General features: G+C 38.3%; 6 protein-coding genes and 2 pseudogenes across 7 annotated transcripts; 2 read left to right on the top strand and 6 right to left on the bottom strand.

Annotated features, from left to right (window-relative positions):
• Window positions 1-324: 324 nt before the first annotated feature.
• Window positions 325-1,005, bottom strand: LOC109126594 (uncharacterized). The gene is made up of 2 exons (XM_019230283.2): window positions 802-1,005; window positions 325-635 (listed from the first exon to the last, which is right to left on the bottom strand). Exons 1-2 carry the CDS (start codon window positions 913-915, stop codon window positions 486-488), a joined length of 264 nt encoding a protein of 87 aa, XP_019085828.1. The 5' UTR covers window positions 916-1,005; the 3' UTR covers window positions 325-485.
• Window positions 1,006-1,235: 230 nt separating this feature from the next.
• On the bottom strand, window positions 1,236-3,601 carry LOC147938951 (uncharacterized). The gene is made up of 3 exons (XM_087467359.1): window positions 2,573-3,601; window positions 2,058-2,226; window positions 1,236-1,854 (listed from the first exon to the last, which is right to left on the bottom strand). Exons 1-3 carry the CDS (start codon window positions 3,368-3,370, stop codon window positions 1,394-1,396), a joined length of 1,428 nt encoding a protein of 475 aa, XP_087323485.1. The 5' UTR covers window positions 3,371-3,601; the 3' UTR covers window positions 1,236-1,393.
• Window positions 3,602-5,794: 2,193 nt separating this feature from the next.
• Window positions 5,795-7,563, top strand: LOC104715592 (beta-fructofuranosidase, insoluble isoenzyme CWINV2-like). The gene is made up of 3 exons (XM_087465012.1): window positions 5,795-6,787; window positions 6,871-6,985; window positions 7,094-7,563. The coding sequence occupies exons 1-3, from the start codon at window positions 6,738-6,740 to the stop codon at window positions 7,259-7,261; spliced, it is 333 nt and encodes a 110-aa protein (XP_087321138.1). The 5' UTR covers window positions 5,795-6,737; the 3' UTR covers window positions 7,262-7,563.
• Window positions 7,564-7,847: 284 nt separating this feature from the next.
• Window positions 7,848-9,181, bottom strand: LOC104711811 (ubiquitin-ribosomal protein eL40z fusion protein). The gene is made up of 5 exons (XM_010428579.3): window positions 8,993-9,181; window positions 8,801-8,887; window positions 8,615-8,717; window positions 8,116-8,182; window positions 7,848-8,014 (listed from the first exon to the last, which is right to left on the bottom strand). Exons 1-5 carry the CDS (start codon window positions 9,093-9,095, stop codon window positions 7,988-7,990), a joined length of 387 nt encoding a protein of 128 aa, XP_010426881.1. The 5' UTR covers window positions 9,096-9,181; the 3' UTR covers window positions 7,848-7,987.
• Window positions 9,182-9,666: 485 nt separating this feature from the next.
• Window positions 9,667-10,781, bottom strand: LOC147938950 (uncharacterized; annotated as a pseudogene).
• A 2,889-nt stretch (window positions 10,782-13,670) lies between these two features.
• On the bottom strand, window positions 13,671-15,580 carry LOC147938949 (uncharacterized; annotated as a pseudogene).
• A 2,144-nt stretch (window positions 15,581-17,724) lies between these two features.
• On the top strand, window positions 17,725-22,911 carry LOC104711810 (ABC transporter B family member 11-like). 2 transcript variants are annotated; one of them, XM_087465009.1, is made up of 11 exons: window positions 17,725-18,019; window positions 18,114-18,379; window positions 18,464-18,518; window positions 18,661-18,836; window positions 18,952-19,173; window positions 19,267-19,505; window positions 19,604-21,185; window positions 21,301-21,567; window positions 21,650-21,913; window positions 21,993-22,292; window positions 22,387-22,911. In XM_087465009.1, exons 2-11 carry the CDS (start codon window positions 18,122-18,124, stop codon window positions 22,738-22,740), a joined length of 3,717 nt encoding a protein of 1,238 aa, XP_087321135.1. In that variant the 5' UTR covers window positions 17,725-18,019; window positions 18,114-18,121; the 3' UTR covers window positions 22,741-22,911. The 2 variants fall into 2 exon arrangements, with proteins under 2 accessions (XP_087321135.1, XP_087321136.1); XM_087465010.1 differs by having other exon boundaries at window positions 17,775-17,848.
• Window positions 22,912-22,932: 21 nt separating this feature from the next.
• LOC104711809 (small ribosomal subunit protein uS11x-like) lies at window positions 22,933-24,493 on the bottom strand. The gene is made up of 6 exons (XM_010428575.3): window positions 24,378-24,493; window positions 24,006-24,125; window positions 23,884-23,929; window positions 23,520-23,605; window positions 23,288-23,417; window positions 22,933-23,201 (listed from the first exon to the last, which is right to left on the bottom strand). The coding sequence occupies exons 1-6, from the start codon at window positions 24,378-24,380 to the stop codon at window positions 23,134-23,136; spliced, it is 453 nt and encodes a 150-aa protein (XP_010426877.1). The 5' UTR covers window positions 24,381-24,493; the 3' UTR covers window positions 22,933-23,133.
• Between the last annotated feature and the right edge of the window lie 76 nt (window positions 24,494-24,569).

The raw sequence follows: 24,569 nt of genomic DNA, 5'->3' as shown, positions 1-24,569 counted from the left end.
ATCGTTGCTTCCACAAACAATAGAAGAAACCATTCTGGACCAAATAATGGATTTTTTATTTTGTTTTTGGGCTCTATTCATAAGAGTAACTATGAAAGAAATGTTCAGTGGAAATGGCCTTAGAATCATTCAAAATAGCGTTCTAAAAAAAGTTATGATATTTTGAATAACAAGAGATTTAAAGTTGGATTTATATACTATAAATTGAATAACAAAAAATTTTGAATTATTTTAAAGGACTTTCTATAAATCGTAGTTGAATAACATAAGATTTCATGAGATTTTTAAAATCCTTTAAAATGTTAAGTTCAATACCCCTCATAGTTAGTTAATATATTCAATTGCATTATTTAAATTTGAATTACATATTACAAATACATATTTATATATAATATTATATAGGTAAAGAAAATTCTTAGTTTTGTGAGGAAGAAAAGTTACATATTAAAGAGATTAAAATTGAGGATTAACTTTGTATAAAAAAATCATTTGTTCTCTTTCAATTTCTTGGTTATAGCAAAAGCTGCTCCTGCGACTGCAACGATCACCGCTGATATTATGATCGTCTTTTTTAGCGTTTTTGTCGGGTCTCTCTTTGCCTTGGCGTTTTCCCTTTTTTCCACGATTTTTTGTACCTTTTTCCCATTGAATTCACGTATAGAGATTTGTCATTTGTGTACAAGAAACAAAAGTGATAAAGCTTGTAATATTTGATAGTTAATCATGTAAAATCAACTCATCCAATAACTATATCAATAAGGATATCACAAATCTTGTCACATACTCATCTAATAAGGATACCTTTTCAGAAGCGATCTCTGAAGAAACAGGATCTACTTGGAAATTTTTGTTTTGGCCAGGATTTAGTTCAGCTGCTGCATCACCTTCTGGAAATGTTGTTGTATCCGTCGCCATTTTCACACTTTGTTTTAGGCTTTCTTTTTTCTTGTTTTCTTACGAAAAAAAATGTTTTGAACACAAAACAAAATGAAGATAGCTAGAAAATGAGGCTAAAGTAAGTTTGGATTTTGTGGCTCTAAAGTCTTATGCCTCTAAAAATAGTTTGGGGTTTGTGTTGTGTATTGCTATGGATCTTTCAGCCATTCCATACGCTTTTTTTAGCACTCTTCTTAGAATTATTTTCCGCATTATTTGCTGATGCCACTAAAAACAAAATAGTGCAATTTTTCCTTTTCATTGTTTTGATCTTCTTAATTAAATTTAATAGAATTACATTTTTGACATACTATAATTTGAATTATGTTTTTAACGAATGTAGTGTACATGTTTGCAAAGACTTGTGAGGAGAATACAAATAAATTTTATTTGAACAATTTTTACAGAGACCATCTATATGCCTCTGGTACAAAAGAGAGTTGTCAAAACACACAAATCAAAAGGAAGAAGCAGATCCTTCCAAAAGAATAGTTTTCATATGTTGAATCAGCCCATCCATCTGCTCTCTCGAATGCAACGGCGAAGGATACACAAACGCACAGTCCAGTTTTCCGTCTCTTAGCGCATCAAAAACCGCAAGAGATGGTCCAACCCCGTGGATAGACGCGCACCCAATGTAATCCCTTACCCCGAGAGAAGCCAACTCGGGTTCTGGAGACTCGTCGATAACAGGATCTTCAAATATAGAGATGAAAGCAGTTCTAAGAGATGAGGAAGGCGTGAGATTAGGATTCTCAATGGCCTTGCACATTAAGAAATTGAGATCAGACATATCCGTGAAGTGCTTGTTCGAATTCTTTGCGGATGTGAATGAGTCGTAGCATCTCTTGGCTAAGTCCCATAGCGTTCCTTCTCCGGTTATGTCGTGTGTGTGAAGAATCCCTGCATGGTAGAAACCTGATAACATAACAACAAAAGTATCAAATAACGAACCATTAGATCAATACAACAACAGGGACTGTTTAACATTAAAATTTCTGAGTTTCAAAGCCTATAATATATAACTTGTTGCAACCATGAGAAGATCTACGAACATCTACCTAGACCTCATTAAGAGCATCAATCTTTCTTATTGTAATCCTAAAAATGTTCATACTTACCAAAGTCATTTGACGTAAGAGGAGGTTCAAGGATGGAACGACAGTCGGAAAGAGTCACCACAGCGTATTTCTCTCCTTGGTCTGGTGGTAGATTCTTTGAGGAATACGCAGCGATTAGCCCCGAGGAAGCTAAAGCCGCCCATAGCTTTATCCCTCTTGCCTTGCATCCCTACCAAAAATGTAAATCGAATGCTCCAAAATTTTAGGCTTTAGCACAAACCAAGATCCTCTTTCTTATTAGCCCTTTTGTGTTACAAATCAAATCTATGCATATGTAATTCTTATGTCACACGAGTGATTGTCTTAACATTAATATATAACAAAACTACAACAATACACATTGTGGTTACACACTTACTCCTCATATCTAATTATATTCATATAAAATACTAACCAACATTATTCAATTGTAAACAAATATTAATACTTTTAAAACACGTAACTAAAATAGTAATTAGCACATAATCCGGAAATAATAGTTGAGAGTGCTGAGTGAGAGCAGTAGAGTGACTTACAGCCACAAGTTTGAGAGTCTCATCTCTTTCCAGTTTAAGCCTCACCACTTGCGATCTCTTATTCGGTTCCTCCGCGTCCACGAAATTCAAATTCGAGAACCGAAACGCGTTCAGCGAGTAACCAAGCACGTCCATCCCACGCGCCCAGAACGGTTTATTCCCTTTCCCACTCGGGATCAGCTCCTCTATCGCCTTACCTAAACCTAACTTCACCGTCGTCTCCGCCGCCACGGGACCGTTTCCGCAACCATCACCCGCCGCGGTCTCTTTCATAAACTCTCTCAGAAGCGTAACCGCTGCAGTCCGATCGCACGCCCCCGTGTTTAACCGAAATGTGAGTACACGCTGCTCTCCGTCGTCGGTCAGATCGTAGAGGCTGACGACGAACACGGCGGACTCGGAGTTGATCCAACGGTGTGGATCGATCCACGTGTTTTTGTTAAGCTCGTGTTCTAGGATGATCCTGTGCGGATCAGCGCGTGGATCGTCGCTGTCTCTGATGATCCGAGCGGTGGATTCGGAATCGAAAGGGTGGATTACGACGCGAGAATCGACGGCGGAGACGACGAATGAGAAGGAGTTGGCGGACGCGTCGTAACGGAGAGTGGAACGGAGGGTAGGATGGTAAATCTGGAGTTTGTCGAGGGTGTTTTGGAGATTTTGGAGTTTTGGTGTTCGGGAAAGTAAGAGAGCTATGACGGCGATGCCTGTGCCGCCGTCAATTGCTCTGCACCAGCTGTATTCAGTTCCTCCGACGGGTCGGGTCATGGACTCGGGTCGCTGATTCGACTCACTCATAATTATTATCTTGAGAAAGAAGAATAGATAAGAGAGAGATTGTTTGTTTGATATTTTAAGATTTTTTTGTTGGCTAACTAATATGGGAAGGAAGATACAGTGACGCAACCTTTACTTGATTCCGGTTTAGTGTTTTTTCTGGTTTAATTGATCAATTAGATTTGGTTTTGTAATTCGGGATTTACATTTTGGTTTTGTCTTGGTCACATTACCAGTCTTATTAGTTTCAACTTTCAAGGTAAGCTCAAGTTGTTGAAAACAAACTATAAACCACCCTTAGATCTTAGATCATTGATTTGAATTTTTTTTTCATAAATTGTGGCTAAATGAGACAATAAGTATGCATTTCCACGTCACTATCTTATTTAATTGGATTTCGTATATTATTTATTTTCAAGTATTCTTTCTATCCCAGTTTATAAGTATTCTTTGGTTAAATGCACAAAAATTAAGAAATAATAATTATTTTATTATTTATAAAAATTCAACCAATAGAAAAATATATAGTATAATTCAAATAGTCACAAATTATTAAACTAAAAATATTATGCTTAGAATTTTTTAAAAAATAGAACAAAAAAAAAAAGCTCTATGCATAATTGTGATTATGTAATACTCTCTGGAAAAGACTCTAAAGACATGTTAGAGCATCTCTTCATCAAATTTGGATCGATGGAAAACATGGGGTTGCATAAGACGTTTCTTTGTTGGTACAAAAAACTGCTCGTTTAAGTATGAGATATACTATACAAAATCACAAAAATCTGTTGTTTGATTATCAATAGAGAAGTAGCAAATTTGACATATTATACAAAATCACAATGGTCATATTTATAATATGCCGCTTTATTTGTTTTTTTCAAAGCATTTATGATCTAAGTGGTGAATTATAAAGCAACAAAAATATAAATCCATAGTTCATGTTATAATATGTTATAAATTACACTTACATATGTTATAAGCCCTGGGTTATAAGTGACCTTTTGCTCTTCAACTAGAAGGTCATTTGTATATACTATTTATAAGTTTTGATATTCTAGTTTTTAACACATCAAATTAATGCAGATACTAAGATATGATGGTACTAATTAAGATAAATATATTAATTTTTCTTTAGTTTGAAAGTCTATATAAAAACTATAGTGACAAATATGTATGTACACACTACACATCACACATTAATTAATTATTCTGGAGAAACCAATTATTTGGTCATTATATATTTTGATAGCATTTAGCCATAACGTAATTCTTCCAATCTTTTTGTTGCTATTTTAAGTTTTTAACATTTTTTTTTGTTGCTGGAAAATTTGTCCTTTCTGATTATTTCAACTTCATTTTAATTTGGGAGAGATACTTCCTTGTAAAAAAAAATTCATTCAAATTACTTAAATTAGTGAATAACACATAGTAAAGTGTCTGAGGGGGAAACTGATGGTCATGATGCACAATTTTGTTTAATTTAATTTAGTTTTAGATCAGATTTAGCGCCAATAAATTTATCCACTATTTTTCTTCAGTAATACTATTTAATTTCAATTTGTAATAAAAGAGTTGTTAAAAATGGATAAAAATATAACAAAAGTAAATTAATTGCAAGCCACATTATGCACTTCTTATTTTAGAGTGAGATTAAGATTACTTTACGGATCCAACTTATCTTTAAAGTAAAATATTTTCCTTCCTCTTTCCCCTAGATAAAAAAAACACTGAATCAAAAAAACTAATTTTCTTCATCACAGAGTTCTCTTTCTTTGTAAAGGTATATATGGAAAAAAAACTATTGACACATCAAAAATAAAATCAAAATAAATTGTTGTGATCTTATATAGAGTTTTCTTGCACCAATGAGTGTTTCAAAGTTTGTATATGTATTACTATTGATTGTATTGATTAATATTAGCAATAATGGCGTCGACGCATTTCACAAAGTTTTCAAGAGATTGCAATCTCAATCAACATCATTGGAGAAAGTGAGTCCTCTTCAGAGACCGGCTTGTCACTTTCAACCTCCCCGCCATTGGATCAACGGTACATTGTGCCATTTTATTCAAAGTTCATATTTATTTTGTAGTAACATTATTTGACAAAAAATATATATATATATTAAGATACGAAATTGGTTTTTTTTTTTTTTTTTTTTTTTTGTCAACCAAAAAAAATCAGCTCAAACGAGCCAATTGGTATACGAAATTGGTTTTAATTGATGAATTGCTTCTATTACTAAAGTTTCTATCAACCATCAAATTACATTGTTCTAACTTTTTTTTCGGTTTGTTGTTTTGCCATATACCTTATTCGTGGCATTCTCGACTCCAACAGATCCTAATGGTACGTAAGTCCATAACATCTTTTTTATATGTACAAGTTCATTGCAAAAACATTACATGATTGCATGTAACAAAATTCAAAAAATTGAAACAGCCCCAATGCTCTACAAGGGAATCTACCATTTCTTCTATCAATAGAATCCAAAAGGTGCGGTTTGGGGTAACATTGTGTGGGCGCACTCGGTTTCTAAGGACTTGATCAATTGGGCCAATGAATCCGACACCGTTGCAGATGATACCTTGAAGGGTTGTGCTGGAGTTCAGCTTATCCCAAGAACAATCTTGCTCGACTCTAGCGGGAAGCAACTAGTATTTTGGCCTATTGAAGAGATTGAGTCATTGAGAGGAAAGAATGTCCAAATGAAAAACCAGAAAATGGAGAAGGGCCAACGCTTTGAGATCCAAGGAATCACTCCTGCTCAGGTAAATTATAATATTTTCACAAAGAAATATTCATAATTTTTTTAAGATGTAAGGTTTATAATTCATATTTTGCGTAAATTCAGGTGGATGTTGATGTGACATTCAACGTTGGAAGTATAGATATTAGAATATCCCACATTAGTTGGGATTAGTTTATTTGGGTAATATATATGTGATGTGGCAAACCTTCTCCCTTGAGCTAGCTTTTAGTAGTGAGTTAGGCCCTTTACTAATGATAGAAAATGCCAAAAAATTTGTCGCAAGCTTCACAACCAAACCACTAGAGTTGTGTAACATGCAGGGCCGGCTCAAAGTTTTCTTGCACGTAGTGCAAAATTTTTTTTTCCCCTAATTTGAAGGTCTTATTTGTAGATTTTTAGAATTTTGAGATGTTTTTTTGTCAAAATATCAAAAATTGAAGATCCTAAACACCTTATAATTTTTTTCAAAATATTGTCACATGATGCAAAAGCACCCCTTGCACCTCTCCAGCGCCGGGGCTGGTAACATGAAGAGTGCAAATGTGACAGGCGGAGTCGGACCTTTTGGTCTGATCACGTTGGCTACATCTGATATAGAAGAATACACTCCTGTTTTTTTCAGAGTCTTCAAAGATGCCTCAACCAATCAAGTCTAAGGTCCTCATGTGCTCTGACGCCAAACCGTATGTTTACCTAACTCACTACATTAACTTATGCATACGCTGTTGGTTTTTTTACTAACATTAATCATATATATTATCGACAGTTCGACTCTCAAAACAGATACCGGCGCTGACGCCAAACAGAGGATGTATAAACCATCGTTTGCTGGTTTTGTGGATGTCGATCTCGCTGATGGAAAGATCTCTCTAAGGAGTTTGGTATGTCACAAAGACACAAACTAATTCATTTTTTTCTACATATGAACGTATATAAATTAGAAGTAACACAATGAACGGAGTGACACTAATTACTATAAATAAATGCAGATTGATCACTCGTTGGTGGAGAGCTTTGGGGCAAAAGGAAAGACAGTGATAACATCACGAGTGTATCCGACAAAGGCAGTAGGAGAAAAAGCTCATTTGTTCGTATTTAACAACGGATCACAACCAGTGACCATAGAGAGCCTCAATGCATGGAACATGAGCCTCTGAAGATGAACCAAGGAGCTAAATGACCACCTCAAATTTTTTTTCTTCGTTAATTAATTTCATTCTTTTGTTAGATAGACAGAGAGAGGGTACTTGTGACAAGAAACTTGTTGTTGTACATAGTTTCTCGCTTAGATGGGTTAGAAATCTCAATTAAATCACACTTTTAAATGCGTTATTATTGCAAAAATTAGCTGATGTACATAGTTATCAAAATATAAGATAATGTTTTAGAGAAGTTTGTTGTTTCATAATATAGGATGTTTTCAAACTTCAATTATCAAAATATAAGATAATGTTTTAGAGAAGTTTGTTATTTCATAATATAGGATGTTTTCAAACTTCAATAAAACTCTTCTTAATCAAACAAATATATTCTAGGTTTTCAAATTTACAAGATTCAATACACTAAGACATGCTATAAGTTCAATTGTTTATCAATTTATAAAGATAGGATCTCTTAATCAAGCAAAATAGCCGATAGATTCAATACACAAACAATTGAAAACACAGTAAAACTACGAATTCAAAACCTAAAGAGAGTGATCTGGAATTAAGCATGAATATCTGATAACTGATTCAGAGTAGATAGAAAACCAAATCCTTCTTTTAGTGATATTATCTTTTAACATAGAAATTCACTGAAACAAAAAAGAACAAACCCCACAAAGGGAAGATAACAAAAAGGAGCAAGCAAAGCAAGAGATGAGATTCCTGATACGAGTCTCTCTACTTAATCTTCTTCTTAGGCCTCAACTGCAAATAAGACATCAACAACAACAAAATGTTGTTCAGATAACAATTCATAGGATAAACACAAAAACGATACATTACATAAGCAAGCAACAAAATCCAACCTGGTTGCTGTGACCACACTTCTTCTTCCTGCAGTTCACTGCCCTTGGGTGAAGACGAGCGTAACACCTGATTACATAACAACATTAGAAATCATCTCTAACTTGCAACTATCGAGACCACAAACTAATCAAAACGGACTAATCTAATGGAATAAAACAAGCTTGTGCATCAATAAAGAATTAACCTTTATATGAAATAATTCAACAGAAAGATCAACACCATATCAAAATATAAACAATAACAAACATTTTGATAATCAAGAACCATTTGCATATAAATGTACCATTCAAGAAAATCATCTGGAAAGATGAAAATTTTGACCAGCTGACAAAGTTTGGAGAATGGAAATGTTAATATCGGGAACATTTATAACCTCTACACGCATTGTCAAATGGCTTGAGAAGCTAAGTTAATTCCCATACATAACTAAACCCTAGCAGCACACATAATAACCTAATTGCATCAGTAGTAGCACGTATAAGAAGAAGTGAAGCTTACTTGCGGCAAATCATCTTGTCTTGGTTGTACTTACGAGCCAACATCATCAACGAAGGCTCAATGATACCTCCTCTGAGCCTCAACACAAGATGAAGTGTGGATTCTGATTACAAACAAAACGATTCATTCAGATAAGCTCGTGAAATGATAAATCAACACAAAAAGGATTTGGAATGAATCGTTTACCTTTCTGGATGTTGTAGTCAGCCAAAGTACGGCCATCCTCGAGCTGTTTACCGGCGAAGATCAATCGCTGCTGATCCGGAGGGATACCTAAAGGAGAAACAAGTGAAAATGATAAATAAGAGATCCGAAATTTCACAAATGTAAAAAAAGAGAAGAATCGAGATTGCGTTTTGAGTAAGGATGAAATGATACCTTCTTTGTCTTGGATCTTAGCCTTGACATTGTCGATGGTGTCACTGCTCTCAACCTCGAGAGTAATGGTCTTTCCGGTTAAGGTTTTCACGAAGATCTGCATCTTTCTGTGTTTTTTTTCGTCTTCTTCTCTCAAAACCTAAAGACGATGGAGGCGGCTCTTTATATCTCAATAATGTTCATGTCTAGGGTTTTGCACTTTTATAGGGCTGGGTTTTGGATTTTTTTTTTTTTTTCATTTTGTTACAGGCCTTTACTACAAAAAGACCCAGCCCAGCCCATTTAATAACTTTTGCAGTTTTTTTTTTATGCTCAACGCTTCCACCTATGCCTTAGGATTTTGAGTGCCTTCCACACACTCTGTCAACATTAAAATTTTACGATATCTATTTAGAGGAAGCAAGACCTGTGATTATTAGACAATGATCATTGTAATAATACTTCACACGTCATGCAGTAGCTTAAAATTTGAATTTTCTTACTTTTTTCTTTTTGAAAAAGGCTTTCTATTTAAATTGCAAAAAGAAAAGAAAAACTTATAAAAAGCAGCTCAGCTTTAGAGTTTGTTTTTGGGACAGATCCAGATAAAAAAAGGGCAAAGCCCATTAAAACACATATAGTAGAACTCAGTAATAATCAAAGGAGAGTGGTCGATAGAAGATTAAACGACGCATTCAAAAGGAGGAGAACCAGTGGTTGAGCATCATTAAGGAGAGGGATGGATCTGCTTCTCTCAAGCTAGAAATCTTGCTGCGTATTACGGTGTCAATCAGTCGGAGCAGACACTCTGCAGATCGGAACTTGTGGCGGTGAAGACGGTGGTTTCGCTCTTCCCAGATTGAGTAGAGGGTGGCTTGCCAGGCTAAGAGAGTGAGGCGAATCCGAGCCTTGGATCCCTGGAGTGATTGCATGCGTGCAAGAGTAATCTCCCAAGAGGCTTCAGGTTGGATCCCACATCTAACAGAGATTAAAGACCAAACCGACCATGTGAAGTTACAGTTGTAGTATATGTGATCTCGACTTTCCGGAGCCAAGTTGCATAGCAAGCAGGAAGGGTTCGTCTGAAGTCCCTACTGGAGGATTCGATCTCGTGTTGGGCATCGATTCAAGACCAGGAGCCAAGTGTGAAAGCTATGTTTTGGGATCCCTCGAGAGTTCCATACCGCTTTATGCCAGGGGACCAGAGGAGAGGGGGAGCAGAGAAGACGATAGATCTGGCCCGTTGAGTACTTGTGGTAAACTTTTCCTTCTAACTCCCACTCATAGTAATCATCACAGTCTGTCAGATTCAAGGTAGTGATGTAAGCAAGTAATGATACATGTTTGTCTGTTCTGGCATGAGGGATAGACCAGCGACCATGTCTGTACAGCTGATTGAGTGTAGCAGTCAAAGGGATTCCCAGTCGAGTTTCAGCAGCAGTAGAGAAGAACTCCTTGATTTTCCAAACGGTGACCAGTTATCTATCCAAAAAGAACAGGTCAGTCCATTCCCAACTCGCATTTTTATCCAACTATATACCTCATCCCGTAGCTTCAGTAGTTTGTTTGCCAACCAAGAGTAATGCTGCCTCGGTTTCATTGTCTAGTAGGTTTGCAGTGATCCTCGCAGGAAGTAATGCATGAACCATGCAACCCACACGGAGCCAGATTGAAAGAATAGGAGCCAAATGAGTTTGATGAGGCAAGCACGATTCCAGTAGTTGAGATCCTGGATTCCCAATCCTCCCTGGGTCTTTGATTTAGTTACTACTTCCCACACGATTCTAGTAGTATGAGGGCCTTTGACATTTCATTTCCAGAGGTAAGCACTACATAGAGAGTGAATCTTGGAGACGCATTTCTTTGGAAGGGCAAAAGTAGAACACCAGAAATTGGAGATCCCAGTAATGACAGTGTTGATGAGCAACAACCGACCAACAAAAGATAAGTGCCTCGCACACCAGTTGTTTATTTTAGCTTTTACCTGTTGCAGCAACGGTTCACAATCCTGTATTGATAACTTTTTTGTGCAGAGAGGAACGCCTAGATATCGGACTGGGAGGCAGCCATGAGTGAGCCCTGTGGTAGTGGCAATGAGGTTTATTTCTTCTTCAGAGAGTCCCCCTGTAAAGAAAGAAGACTTCTGGTGGCTGATAGCAAGGCCAGACCGATCTTCAAACTTCTGAAGTACCTGAAGCACACTTTGAATCGACGAGAGGGAGCCATCAACAAAGATAAGCAGATCATCAGCGAAGCACAAGTGAGTAAGTTTCACCGTTGCACATTTGTGGTGATATCCAAACTTTCCTTCTTATGCAGCTCTATTTAGCATTAATGATAGGTTATTCATTGCTATGACAAACAGTTAGGGCGGAAGGGGGTCACCTTGCCTCAGACCACGTTTACCCTTGAAGTACCCATGAACCATAAGCCAACTGTGAAGTTAGTGGTGCAGATACACGCTTGAAGCCACCGCAAGTACTGTCCTGGTAGTGCAAGCCCTCGAAGACAGTTGAACAGGAAGTCCCACGAGATGGTGTCAAAAGCTTTTGCAATATCAACTTTGATCATTACCCGCTTTGGCCCGACAGCTTTATGGTAACTATTTACAAGTTCTTCTGCAAGAATTGTGTTCTCTAGTAGTAGTTGATCCTTAACAAATGCGGTTTGGTTTGGTAGGATAAGGGAAGGGAAAATAGATTTCAGTTTGTCAACTAGGAGCTTGGATATCACTTTGTACAAGGTGTTGAGGCAAGAGATGGGTCGATAGTCGACTATTTTTGAGGCTCCAGGTCGCTTCGGTACCAGAGTTAAGATGGTGGCATTTGTGGAAGCCGGGAGGAAAGAAGAACGAAAGAAGTGCCCAATAGCAACGTCCCCCATGCTGCCTTATAGAACCCAGAGGTAAGTCCATCTGGCCATGGTGCTTTGTTCGGATTGATCTTCATCATAACCTGTGTAATCTGCGCTGGTGTAGGAATTAAATTCATTACTTCAGTCTGAGCTTATGTGAAGCGAAAAGGGTTAAGGGAGTGGAACCACTCTTGCGATGACCAGGTAGAGGGGACTAACAACTGGTCTGGTGCAAGGATAGATTTGAAATGGGCAACAGCCAGCTCACTCATTTCCACCGGGTCTAAAAGTAAGTCTCCCGATTCAAGAAGAAAAGATCGAATAGTATTGTAGCTAGCACACGCTTGGCAGAATTTATGAAAGTACGAGGTATTCAGATCCCCTTCCTTTAACCAGTTGATCCGAGACTTTTGCTTGAAGTAACTCTCCTCAATGTCTCGCAGGAAGTTCCACTTGGCATGAAGATCACGCTCTTGTTGGAATTGGTGCGATGTTGGATCGTTTAAGGCTTGTACCTGCACATCTTGCAACAAACGGTTAGCCTCACTTACTTGCTCCTGTATTTTTGAAAAGTTCTCTCTATTAATACTGCGCAGGTCACCCTTGATGATCTTTTGCTTCCAACAGAAATCAGTTTGGTTTTCCGCAAAGCTTCCGGCCTGAATCCAAGCCTCATCTACTAACTGGTGGAAGTTAGGATGTTTGGTGAGGTAATTGAAGAATTTGAAAGGTCTGGTTCCAGCTCTAGGAAGTTGGTAGGCAAGGTCTACTAAGCTAGGCGAGTGGTCTGAGGGTAGGGGGGGGGGGGGGAGGAAGGTAGCCGTACTATCCGGCAAAAGAGAGATCCAATGATTGTTAACAAGCACCCTATCAAGCTTCTTAGCAACAGGATTAGCGGGTTGATTGTTACTCTAGGTAAAGAGTGGTCCTTGGAATCTTAAGTCAAATAAATCCATTTGAGACAGACAGTCCTTTAACTCAGTCATAGCGCAGGATAGGCTGCTCACTGTTGAGGAGGAGTGTTCCTGGGGATGGATTATCTTATTGAAATCACCACCTACTAACCATGGACAAGTATCAAGAGATAGATGTCTCTGAAGTTGCAGTAGCTCAACCCATAGGTCAGTTAGCTCATCTCTTAAGTTGGATGCATACACAGTGGTGAACACAAAATTGACTTTTTTAGCAATGTTGACTTCACAGGTGAGAGTTTGGCGAGACTGGTGAAGTACTCGCAAAGAAGCCGGATCCTTCCAAATAATAATGATGCACCCATCCTCATCAGATAAGTGATTAGAGGTATATATGTGTTTCCAAAATAGCTCCAAAAAGCGGCTGATGCTACTCCGGGTCATTTAAACTTTGGATATTCCAAAAAAATTGTTTTGTATCCATTAAGAATGAGTCAGTGGAACTCCCTGTGGGGGGGGGGGGGGAGAGATATCCATCAGAAGCTCATTCGCAGTAGCCAAAACAGGTTGGTGAGATAGTGAGTTAGAAGGGCTTGAGTCTTGGCGGAGCATAGGGTGAAGAGGGGGACTACAGAGAGAGGGGTGAGACCTGGATCGCTTAAGGCTGGTATTTGACATTTTAACTGGGGTGTGAGAGGGGTCAATACGGGTTAGAGTCGCAGTAGCCAAAACAGGTTGGTGAGATAGTGAGTTAGAAGGGCTTGAGTCTTGGCGGAGCATAGGGTGAAGAGGGGGACTACAGAGAGAGGGGTGAGACCTGGATCGCTTAAGGCTGGTATTTGACATTTTAACTGGGGTGTGAGAGGGGTCAATACGGGTTAGAGTCGCAGGAAGTCCAATGACCATTGGGAGATCTTGGTTTGTTTCACGTGTGTTCACAGTAAGTATGGTATGAAAATCAGCTGGTTTTGTTTGTTGCGGGTTAGTTGGTAAAATAGCAGAGGCATGGTTGGTGGACAGGTGAGAAGGGTTTTGGTGGTTTGGGTTAGAAGTGGAGGGTAAGGTAGGAGAGGGACACGAAGTGGAAGGGTTGGTTTCAGCTTGGGACATGACAATAAATGGGGAGAGATATCCATCAGAAGCTCATTCGCAGTAGCCAAAACAGGTTGGTGAGATAGTGAGTTAGAAGGGCTTGAGTCTTGGCGGAGCATAGGGTGAAGAGGGGGACTACAGAGAGAGGGGTGAGACCTGGATCGCTTAAGGCTGGTATTTGACATTTTAACTGGGGTGTGAGAGGGGTCAATACGGGTTAGAGTCGCAGGAAGTCCAATGACCATTGGGAGATCTTGGTTTGTTTCATGTGTGTTCACAGTAAGTATGGTATGAAAATCAGCTGGTTTTGTTTGTTGCGGGTTAGTTGGTAAAATAGCAGAGGCATGGTTGGTGGACAGGTGAGAAGGGTTTTGGTGGTTTGGGTTAGAAGTGGAGGGTAAGGTAGGAGAGGGACACGAAGTGGAAGGGTTGGTTTCAGCTTGGGACATGACAATAAATGGGTTAGGAGATACGATAGATGAAGAGGCAGGTGTAGTCGGGACTTGGTTTAGGGAGTTAGCAGACAAGGTGGTGGGTTGCACATTGGTCAACACGGGCTTATCCGGTGCAGGTGATGTTTTCTTGAGGTGTTTGCTTTTGCTTTTTGGTTTAGTAACCTCACGGTTTTTACTTATCTCAGTTGGTTGTGGCGCAGGGGGTAACTGGAGGCAGTTCTTAGCAATGTGTCCAAACTCCTTGCAATGAGAGCAGGTAGGAGGGAGCCATGGATACTCAGTACTGACCTCCACCACTTGACCATTGTCCCGCGTGAACTCCACCACTTCGGGCAGCTTTTTGGTAAGATCAACAAGAACCTTTGCATGAGAAACTTTTAAACTCACCAAGTTTATGGTGAAATCATCAGTTTCTTTTGGTTCTCCCACTAGTCCTGCTATAAGAATAATTCCCTCATTGGTTCGTAGGTCTAAAGGAACATCGAGCATATGGATCCAAATTGGAATGGAATCCAAGGGAGGTGTAGCTGAAGAGTAATGAGGAGCCCACGGTGCAGTATGGAACATCGAGTCACCAATGTACCATATGCACTTTTCCAGAACCTTTTGCCTGATATAGTCATTTGAGATTCAGACTAGTACTGAGTTCGAGTGGTGGTTCACATGAATCTCTAAACGACGACCTTTGCCCCACATGTGGTTCAGGACGCTCTGGATTTGGTGGAAAAGTGGAGGTCGACCATTGAAGTAGCAGAGAATGAAGTCTTTATGCAACTCTGCACCTCTCTGGAACACATCATCCGGGATATGGGTGGTGGGTCTACCTGTACAAGTATAGGTCACCGGGGCTATACGATGGAGAGATCTATCAGTAGACTTTTGAATTTTGTCTACAAGAGTTTTTTAGGACGGTTTGTGGTTAGCTTGAGCAGTGGTGGGTCTCTGGGTTTCAGGAACAGTACGAGCGTGGTGGTTAGCAGTCGGAGGTAAAGGCACTGCAGTGGGTTTTTCAGCAGTTAGGATTGGGTTAGGGTGTGGAAGTTGACTGGTTTGTGACTGAGAGAGCAGAGGAGGGGAAGTGGGGGTGGGGGATGCGGATGCTTTGTTTGTGAGCAAAGGGGAAGAAGATTTGGGTTGAGAATAGTGAACTTGGCCTTTTCAGCAGTTTGTTGAGCTACAGTGGTTACAGATCTAGGGTTTGGAGTACCTGGATCTAAAACTACAGGGTTTGGCTCTTCAACCGATTGCATTTCCACATCGGTAGAGGGTACATTTGCATCAACAGTAGCAGCAGCCATAGCAACCAAACGAGACGCTCACGCTGCAGGCCTTGAAGATTTGGCAGTTTGCAATGGGAGCGGTCTCGAAGTACTTGCCACAGCAGGGGAAAGGGGTGGGAAGTTGGAGAGGGTGCAGGACGAAAGGGGGTCCGGGGGGTCAGGAGGTAGTAGCGGAGGAGGGTGGTCACCACCAGCGGTGGGGAGCCTTGGATTCAGGGCGGAAGCAAGACCATCAGGGAACCAGCGGTTCGCCATTGGGAACCGTGTCAGAGATAATTTATTGAGAATAGCAACATTTTTTTTATGCATTGAATTAAACTTAATATATTTATTTAGTACACATTTATGTTACTTATGATTAATAGAAAGTTTAAAAAATAAAAAATGAACAATGTAAAATAAATAAAATGTTAAATAGAAAAAAATATTTTAAAGTTTTAATTAGTAGTAATAATATAATTCAACTTTTTTTCAAACTGATCATAATTTAAAATTTAAAATGTGTTAATAAGTTTTAGAATAGAAGTAAATTTGTAAATTCATGGTAGAATCAAATAACATTTATGTAATTGTATTTATAAAATTTTAAACAGAAAATAAATAGAATTGAAAGTGAAATATTAGTTTATAACATGATCAAAAAGAAAAACAAATTTGATCTTTCATAAATTGAATCAAATGCTTTTAATCCAAATTTGAGTATTGAAAAATAGTAATTAAAAATAAAATAGTCATAATATGTCTTGAAAATGAATTTACAGTCTAATACATATTATATATGAGCGAATAGAATGTGAAAATAAAGTAAATGTCGAAAGGCAGTAAGTGCATCGTAGATAATGACCAAAAAATTATAATTAAAAGTGTTTAAAATAAATTGCTAAAACTTGAAAAGTAATGATGCACATGACTAACATAAAATCTTTGAAATCTCACTATTGTATAAAACTAATGAGTTTGTAGAAAGAAACCTGACATAAATTATTAAATATATTATTAGATTCCAAGTCGGGCTTAACCGTTTAGCCATATAATCATGGAAAATGAGATAAGATAAGCACATTCATAAATTGGTCGAGAATTCTAATATGGTACGCTGCACTTGTTTCGATGGTTAAGAAAAACTTGGTAAAAATATTATTATGATATTATATATGTCTCTTTCACTAAGTCATGTTCATGAGATTTAATAATTCATATTTTATACGAAATAGTGTTATGTTAATATCATCATCTAATCATAAATGATACATACATAAATAATATATATAATAAGGTTAACAATCGATAATTAACACCAAAGCCTCTAAAGAATATTTTCATGGAAAATGAATAAGAAAGTTATTCTCTTATAGATAAAAAATCATGAAGTAGTCATCGATGCTGTTTATTCTTCCTACAATTTTTGAGGTGAAATTTGTTACCACATGATATATATCAAATTATTCATTTGTCAAGGGAACATTATAGTCTACAATATCTATGTTGTATATCATTTAGTAAAGTAAATTTAGTGTTTTTATAGATTTATGCTCAAAAATTTGAATGATTATATTTGTGCTTAAAATTTTATATTGATAAAAAATGTTTTGAGATTTAATTCTCGTGCAACGGGCAGATACCAAATGTAGTAATAATATAAAGATCAATAAGTATAAACAATGTATTTCAGTTTATTACATGTAGTTAAATTTAAATAAACTAAGAGAAAATTTTAAAATTATGAACTGCACATAGAACATCTAAATTATCCAGCATATATTATGAATTGTGACGGCGGTCAGGGGAAAAAAACTCATCTACAGATTAAACCGTTATTTTACCAATTATTAAATATAGTCTATAGTAGTGTAGTCTAAATAAATAGAAAGAAAACCGCTATAGACCAACTCCCGACCACTTTTACATACAATTAGAGTTGATCTGTAACGATTTGTTACTGCCCATAAAACAAAGCAGACTAAACCGTTGATGGGTTTGTCTATCCTGACCGTGGTCATCATTCAAACCCAATAGTTCACAAGTTATTTTTAATATTTTTTTGTGTATGAACTGTTTATAAACACAAACGTGTTGAATGGAGACATATGTACATACTGTATTACTGGACCATGTGCATACGAAACGTCGTTATTATATTTGGTCTTTATATCGACACAAAAGGCACACTCCATTACACAAAACCCACTCTCCATTCACAGCCACTCTCCTTGCTTCTCAAGCAATTTTCGTAAAACCCAAAACACAAACAAAATATATTGTGTAGTTTCTCACCACATCTTTCAGGTCTGTTCTCTTTCAACTTCTTTCTCTTTTTGATCTCTAATTTTGTGAGTTGAGCCAAAAGCATGGAGAGTGCGTTTTCTTTTTTCCCTCTGCTTCGTCTTTTTAAATAAATTTCGTCTTTTTTTTTGGGTTTTAGATAAGAAAAAAAGAAAGTTAAAGAAGAAGGAAAAGGTGGTAACTTTGTAGTTCTTTTTAATTATATATACCCGTTGATCTCGATCTGGGTGTCATCAGATATCTCAAAAACTATCTGATTTTGTGTCAGCGCCGGAAATGGACTCTGTTTCACATGAACCTTCAACGTCGAAAAGCCCTAAAGAAGGAGAAAACGATGAAAAGACCAAGACAGTTCCTTTCTACAAGCTATTTGCGTTTGCAGATTCGTTTGATGTCTTCTTGATGATCTGTGGCTCACTCGGAGCTATTGGGAATGGTGTTTCAATACCTCTCGTTACATTGTTGTTTGGTGATCTCATTGATTCCTTTGGACATAATCAGAATAACAAAGACATTGTCGATGTTGTCTCAAAGGTATACATAATTAATGGTACTGTTTAAAATTTAATTTTTTAGAATTCTTACTTCACATTTTACTGATTATGTTTCTTTTAATAGGTTTGTCTTAAATTCGTCTACCTTGCACTTGGAACACTAGGAGCTGCGTTTCTTCGTAAGCCATAACCCTCTTGCAATTATTCATAAGATTGAAGAGTTAAGAAGAAAAGTTTTGTGTTTTTGGCTTCTCCATATTGAATTATTTTACATAATGATTAGTCAATTATAGGGAGGTGATGTTTTGTTTGTTTTCGTAGAGGTGGCTTGTTGGATGATCACAGGAGAGAGACAAGCTGCGAGGATAAGAAGTACGTATCTGAAAACAGTCTTGAGACAAGACATTGGATTTTTCGATGTCGACACAAACACAGGAGAGGTGGTTGGTAGAATGTCGGGAGATACTGTTCTTATACAAGATGCTATGGGTGAGAAGGTAATAAATATATATTGTGCTTACTAACACTGGACATATATTGTGGTTTCAGGCTTATAATAATAATAATTGGATTTCATTTTAAAAAGTGTGTTACTTTTCTTGAATCTTGCAGGTTGGGAGGTTTATTCAGCTGATATCTACTTCCGTGGGCGGATTTGTTTTAGCTTTCATTAAAGGATGGTTACTAACATTGATTATGTCAACTTCAATTCCTCTTAATGTAATGACTGGTGCAGCCATAGCACTTATAGTCACTCGAACTGCTTCTCGGGGACAAGCCGCTTATTCAAAAGCAGCAACTGTTGTTGAACAAACAATCGGGTCTATCCGAACGGTATATAAAACTCAATTTTTCTAAGATACAAAATTAAACTTTAACTAAGATTTGTTGCTTAACTATTGTTTGTTTTTGGTGTTGGTTTAAAAGGTTGCTTCTTTTACGGGAGAGAAGCAAGCTATTAACAGCTACAAGAAGTTGATAACATCGGCGTATAAGTCAAGCATTCAACAAGATTTCTCAACTGGTTTAGGATTTGGAGTAATGTCCTTTGTGTTTTTCAGCAGCTATGCTTTGGCTATTTGGTTTGGTGGGAAGATGATACTCGAAAAAGGGTATACTGGTGGCGCTGTGATTAATGTGATCCTCATTGTGGTTGTTGCTTCAAAGTAAGCTGTCTAGATAGACAATCACATCTATATATATATATTAGATCATTGTCTTTTTCACTTCCTAACAGTCTTTGTTCTATTTTTGTCTTGTTTAGGTCGCTTGGGCAAACATCTCCATGTGTAACCGCATTTACCGCGGGTCAAGCTGCAGCATATAAGATGTTTGAGACGATCAAAAGAAAGCCTATGATAGATGCTTACGACGTAAATGGAAAGGTTCTTGAAGATATAAGAGGAGACATTGAACTTAAGGATGTGCATTTTAGTTACCCGGCGAGGCCTGACGAAGATATATTCGTTGGATTCTCTCTGTTTATCCCTAGCGGTGCAACAGCAGCATTAGTAGGAGAAAGTGGAAGTGGCAAATCTACGGTGATTAGTTTGATCGAGAGATTCTACGATCCGAAAGCCGGAGAAGTACTCATCGATGGAGTTAACCTCAAGGAGTTTCAGTTGAAATGGATCAGAAGCAAAATCGGATTGGTCAGCCAAGAACCGGTTCTGTTTTCGTCTAGCATCATGGAGAATATCGCCTACGGGAAAGAAAACGCGACGGTTCAAGAGATTAAAGCAGCGACGGAGCTAGCGAATGCGGCAACGTTTATAGATAAGTTACCTCAAGGGTTGAATACAATGGTAGGAGAGCACGGGACGCAGCTCTCCGGAGGACAGAAACAGAGGATAGCTATTGCGAGAGCTATTCTTAAAAATCCAAGGATTTTGCTTCTTGATGAAGCAACAAGTGCGCTTGATGTAGAATCCGAAAGAGTTGTTCAAGAGGCTTTAGATAGAGTCATGGTTAACAGGACTACGGTCATTGTCGCACATAGGTTAAGCACAGTTAGAAATGCTGATATGATTGCAGTAATTCACCGCGGTAAAATAGTGGAAAAAGGTTCGCATTCTGACTTGTTAAAAGACTCTGAGGGAGCTTATTCGCAACTCATCCAGTTACAAGAGATAAACAACAAGGGTCAAGATGCCAAACCATCAGACATATGTTCGGTTGAGGAATCTGTTATTAGCGTGTCGGTTGATAGCAGTAGCCAACAACAAGTAGGCCAAGAGGAAAGTGAAACAGCGGGCAAAGAACAACTCCCAAAAGTATCACTCACAAGAATCGCAGCTCTAAACAAACCTGAGATCCCGGTTCTACTTCTAGGAACCTTAGCAGCGGCAATTAATGGCACGGTTTTCCCGCTTTTTGGGATTCTGCTTTCAAGAGTCATCGAAGCATTTTTCAAACCAGCTGACGAGTTAAAGAAAGATTCAAGATTTTGGGCGATCATATTTGTGGCTCTTGGAGTAACTTCGTTGATCGTCCCACCGACTCAAATGTATCTGTTTGCGGTAGCTGGAGGAAAACTGATTCGAAGGATTCGATCAATGTGTTTTGAGAGAGCGGTTCACATGGAAGTTGGATGGTTCGATGAGCCACATAACTCGAGTGGTACAATGGGGGCAAGGCTATCCGCTGATGCTGCTTTGATTAGGGCTCTAGTTGGAGATGCATTGTCTCTAGCGGTTCAAAACGCTGCTTCTGCTGCGGCTGGATTGATTATTGCGTTCACTGCGAGTTGGGAATTGGCGCTTATAATATTAGTGTTGCTTCCTCTTATTGCTATAAATGGTTTCTTTCAAGTCAAGTTCATGAAAGGATTCAGCGCCGACGCAAAGGTTAGTTTGTACATCAATCAGTTTGGTCCCATCTCTTTTTAAGGTTTTGTAAAAGTCCTAGGTTTTGTTTCTTGTGGATCAAGAAACGTGCTCTGATTTTGAATTAACTTTGCAGTCGAAGTACGAGAAGGCCAGTCAGGTAGCGAATGATGCGGTGGGGAGTATAAGAACAGTTGCGTCATTCTGCGCGGAGGAGAAAGTGATGCAGATGTATAAGAAGCAATGCGAAGGTCCAATCAAAGACGGAATAAAACAAGGTTTCATCAGCGGATTAGGGACTGGAGTTTCCTTCTTCATTCTGTTTTGTGTCTACGCGACAAGCTTCTATGCGGGGGCTAGATTGGTTGAAGACGGCAAGACTAGTTTCAATGATGTTTTCCAGGTAACAACGTATATATATTCCTAATCATTGCTTAAAATATGTGTGTGATCTAGCTAGTAATGAAGATTGGATCTTGATCTAGGTGTTCTTTGGGTTATCTATGGCGGCGGTTGGGATATCTCAGTCGAGTTCTTTCGCTCCAGATTCAAGCAAAGCCAAGGCTGCAGCTGCGTCGATCTTTGCAATCATCGATAGGAAATCAAAGATAGACTCGAGCGATGAGTCAGGGACAGTGTTGGAGAATGTTAAAGGAGATATTGAGCTTCGTCACTTAAGCTTCACTTATCCGGCAAGACCAGACATTCAAATCTTTCGCGATCTTTGCTTAACCATTCGTGCAGGAAAAGTAAAAAGAGGAAAACCCTAACTATCTCTTAATTAGGAAATTGTAAGTTTCTGATCAGCTTCTGTGTTTTTTCTTTCAGACGGTTGCTTTGGTAGGAGAAAGCGGGTCAGGGAAATCCACGGTGATCTCACTGTTGCAAAGATTTTACGATCCGGATTCGGGTCATATAACACTAGACGGAGTTGAGCTCAACAAGCTGCAATTGAAATGGTTGAGACAACAAATGGGACTTGTGGGACAAGAACCTGTCTTGTTCAACGACACGATTCGAGCCAACATTGCTTATGGCAAAGGAAGTGAAGACGCTGCAACAGAGTCTGAGATCATAGCCGCTGCAGAACTCGCCAATGCACACAAATTCATCTCTAGCATACAACAGGTAAGGGTAGAAAAAAAAAACAGAATATGTTTACAAGAGCTCTGTTTTTTTTTTGTTCGAAACTTACTTACATCTCAAGCAATACAATTATTAGGGTTACGACACAGTGGTGGGAGAGAGAGGGATTCAGTTATCAGGAGGACAGAAACAGCGCGTGGCTATAGCACGAGCCATCGTGAAAGAGCCGAAAATATTGCTTTTGGACGAAGCAACGAGCGCTCTTGATGCGGAATCGGAGCGAGTGGTTCAAGATGCGCTAGACCGAGTGATGGTGAACCGAACCACGGTCGTGGTGGCTCACCGGTTATCGACAATTAAAAACGCTGACGTCATTGCCGTCGTTAAAAACGGTGTGATCGCTGAGAAAGGTACTCACGAGACGTTGATCAATATCGACGGTGGGGTTTATGCTTCGCTAGTGCAGCTTCACATGAGTGCTGGTAACTGAGCTAAAAACTTCAGAGTTTTGGCTTCGGTCAAAACCAGTTTATATGTGCTTTGTTACTTTTGCTGTTGTTGTTTGTATGCAAGTTTATGAAGCCGTCACTAGTATTTATTATAAAGTATAAACTATTCGTTTGTTTGCCTTTTTCTGAATGGAGATCTCAGCGATTGACAAGAACCAGTTCCAAATCTAAGATGTTTAAAAGATACTAGATTGTGAATATCTTAAGGTCATATAACAGAAGATTCAAAAAGCTGTTAAGAGTTGAGATTATAAGAAAAGCATGGTAAAACCAAAACTCTTATCATTCTAAGAAAAGATCAAAATGAAACATTGAGAGAGCTAAATATAGAGTAGTAGAGCACATAAAGGGATCCCAGCAACGCCATAAAAAACTCATAGCCTCCTTCCTCTTCTTCCACTCTTTCTTCGAGTACTGTCAGTTGGGATTGGAGTCACATCCTCTGAGGAAAAACAAGAACAATGTGAGTGATTTTATTTGATTAAAGATACAACAAAACAATTTGTAGATGAAGATAGATAATTTTACCAATGCGACCAATTTTCATGCCAGAACGGGCAAGGGCTCTTAGAGCAGACTGAGCACCAGGACCGGGGGTTTTGGTCTTGTTACCACCAGTGGCACGGAGCTTCACATGTATGGCAGTGATTCCGAGTTCCTATGTTGCGAAAATATAATCACAAACCGATTACACATTTACAAAGAAGGCTTATCCAACACTAACACTATTAGCTTGGTAATGCATTTTCTTGGCTCGTACCTTGCATCGCTGAGCGACATCTTGTGCAGCAAGCATAGCTGCATAAGGTGAGGACTCGTCCCTGTCGGCTTTCACCTTCATTCCACCTATAGGATTCAAAATTAAAACATCAACATTAGCAGCAAATAGATATGACCATAATACCAGAAACTACCGTATCTAACTTGGTTATATTAGGGGAGCCATTTGTGCAGGCATAAACAAAACAATTTGTATTAAGGGCAGAGCTTAAAGAAATTCATTTCACACTCACGCACAATAAACTATAAAGGTTCATAATAATATACACAACAGCATCTTAGTTAACTAAAGGATCATCTCAGTATGTTCTTACAACTACCAAAGGATTCAGAGAGAGAGTTACCAGTGATGCGAACAAGTGTTTCCCGTCCAGACAAATCAGTCACGTGCTGCAAATACAAAATTCAATTTTGGTTTTGCTCAAACAATTTTTAAAAAGGACACAGAAGAAGCAAAGCCACTAACAATGAAAGTGTCGTTGAATGAAGCAAAGATGTGAACAACTCCGAAGACATATTCTCCTTCACGAACAGTTGGTCCTAGTGTCACATTCTCCACCTTTGGCTCTTTTGTCTTTCTCTTCGACTACAATATTCCACACACACACAACAAAACTAGCATTATTATACTCTCAAATCGATAATTCAATACTAGATCTAAAATCCCAATTTTTCAAAAAAGAAATCAAATGGTTCAGAACGAAATTCGAAGAAAAGGATTGTTTCAGGAACATTTTCTCACTCTAAACTACCACACAGTACCAGAAAAGGAGCTCCAGATTATATCTTCTAATCACTAAAATCCATGAAACACAAGCTAACTTAAGACGAAGCTTACCATGGTTTCGAACGGGATCAAGGATGAAGAGGAAAAAGCTGCAACTAGGGTTTTTGTTTTTTTTTTTTCTGTTCCGCCTTAAGCTAGCATAAGAGACGAACCAGAATAGCTGCTTTAATAGTTGAAATTTTTGTTAGGGTTAAAGTAGTATAATGTTACGGCCTAATAAGGCCCAATAATTTATGGCCCATG

This window comes from Camelina sativa, chromosome 9, assembly GCF_030686135.1.
Source record: "Camelina sativa cultivar CO46 ecotype springtype chromosome 9, ASM3068613v1".
Taxonomy (NCBI): domain Eukaryota; kingdom Viridiplantae; phylum Streptophyta; class Magnoliopsida; order Brassicales; family Brassicaceae; genus Camelina; species Camelina sativa.
The sequence above is the reverse complement of the archived record's forward strand: the minus strand, read 5'-3'. Positions and strand labels throughout refer to the sequence as shown.

Excerpts from the sequence above, each read along its gene's own strand:
- LOC109126594 (XM_019230283.2), bottom strand. The coding sequence starts at position 915 with ATGGCGACGGATACAACAACATTTCCAGAAGGTGATGCAGCAGCTGAA. Across the intron at positions 636-801 it reads CAGAGATCGCTTCTGAAAAG|GTACAAAAAATCGTGGAAAA; the intron begins GTATCCTTATTA and ends AATGGGAAAAAG.
- LOC147938951 (XM_087467359.1), bottom strand. The coding sequence starts at position 3,370 with ATGAGTGAGTCGAATCAGCGACCCGAGTCCATGACCCGACCCGTCGGA. Across the intron at positions 2,227-2,572 it reads AGACTCTCAAACTTGTGGCT|GGATGCAAGGCAAGAGGGAT; the intron begins GTAAGTCACTCT and ends CATTTTTGGTAG. Across the intron at positions 1,855-2,057 it reads TCTTACGTCAAATGACTTTG|GTTTCTACCATGCAGGGATT; the intron begins GTAAGTATGAAC and ends TTATGTTATCAG.
- LOC104715592 (XM_087465012.1), top strand. The coding sequence starts at position 6,738 with ATGCCTCAACCAATCAAGTCTAAGGTCCTCATGTGCTCTGACGCCAAA. Across the intron at positions 6,788-6,870 it reads ATGTGCTCTGACGCCAAACC|TTCGACTCTCAAAACAGATA; the intron begins GTATGTTTACCT and ends TATTATCGACAG. Across the intron at positions 6,986-7,093 it reads AGATCTCTCTAAGGAGTTTG|ATTGATCACTCGTTGGTGGA; the intron begins GTATGTCACAAA and ends AAATAAATGCAG.
- LOC104711811 (XM_010428579.3), bottom strand. The coding sequence starts at position 9,095 with ATGCAGATCTTCGTGAAAACCTTAACCGGAAAGACCATTACTCTCGAG. Across the intron at positions 8,888-8,992 it reads TAAGATCCAAGACAAAGAAG|GTATCCCTCCGGATCAGCAG; the intron begins GTATCATTTCAT and ends TTTCTCCTTTAG. Across the intron at positions 8,718-8,800 it reads TGACTACAACATCCAGAAAG|AATCCACACTTCATCTTGTG; the intron begins GTAAACGATTCA and ends GTTTGTAATCAG.
- LOC104711810 (XM_087465009.1), top strand. The coding sequence starts at position 18,122 with ATGGACTCTGTTTCACATGAACCTTCAACGTCGAAAAGCCCTAAAGAA. Across the intron at positions 18,519-18,660 it reads ACTAGGAGCTGCGTTTCTTC|AGGTGGCTTGTTGGATGATC; the intron begins GTAAGCCATAAC and ends TTGTTTTCGTAG. Across the intron at positions 21,568-21,649 it reads GTTTCAATGATGTTTTCCAG|GTGTTCTTTGGGTTATCTAT; the intron begins GTAACAACGTAT and ends ATCTTGATCTAG.
- LOC104711809 (XM_010428575.3), bottom strand. Across the intron at positions 23,930-24,005 it reads CATTCAACGACACTTTCATT|CACGTGACTGATTTGTCTGG; the intron begins GTTAGTGGCTTT and ends TTGTATTTGCAG. Across the intron at positions 23,418-23,519 it reads ATGTCGCTCAGCGATGCAAG|GAACTCGGAATCACTGCCAT; the intron begins GTACGAGCCAAG and ends TTCGCAACATAG.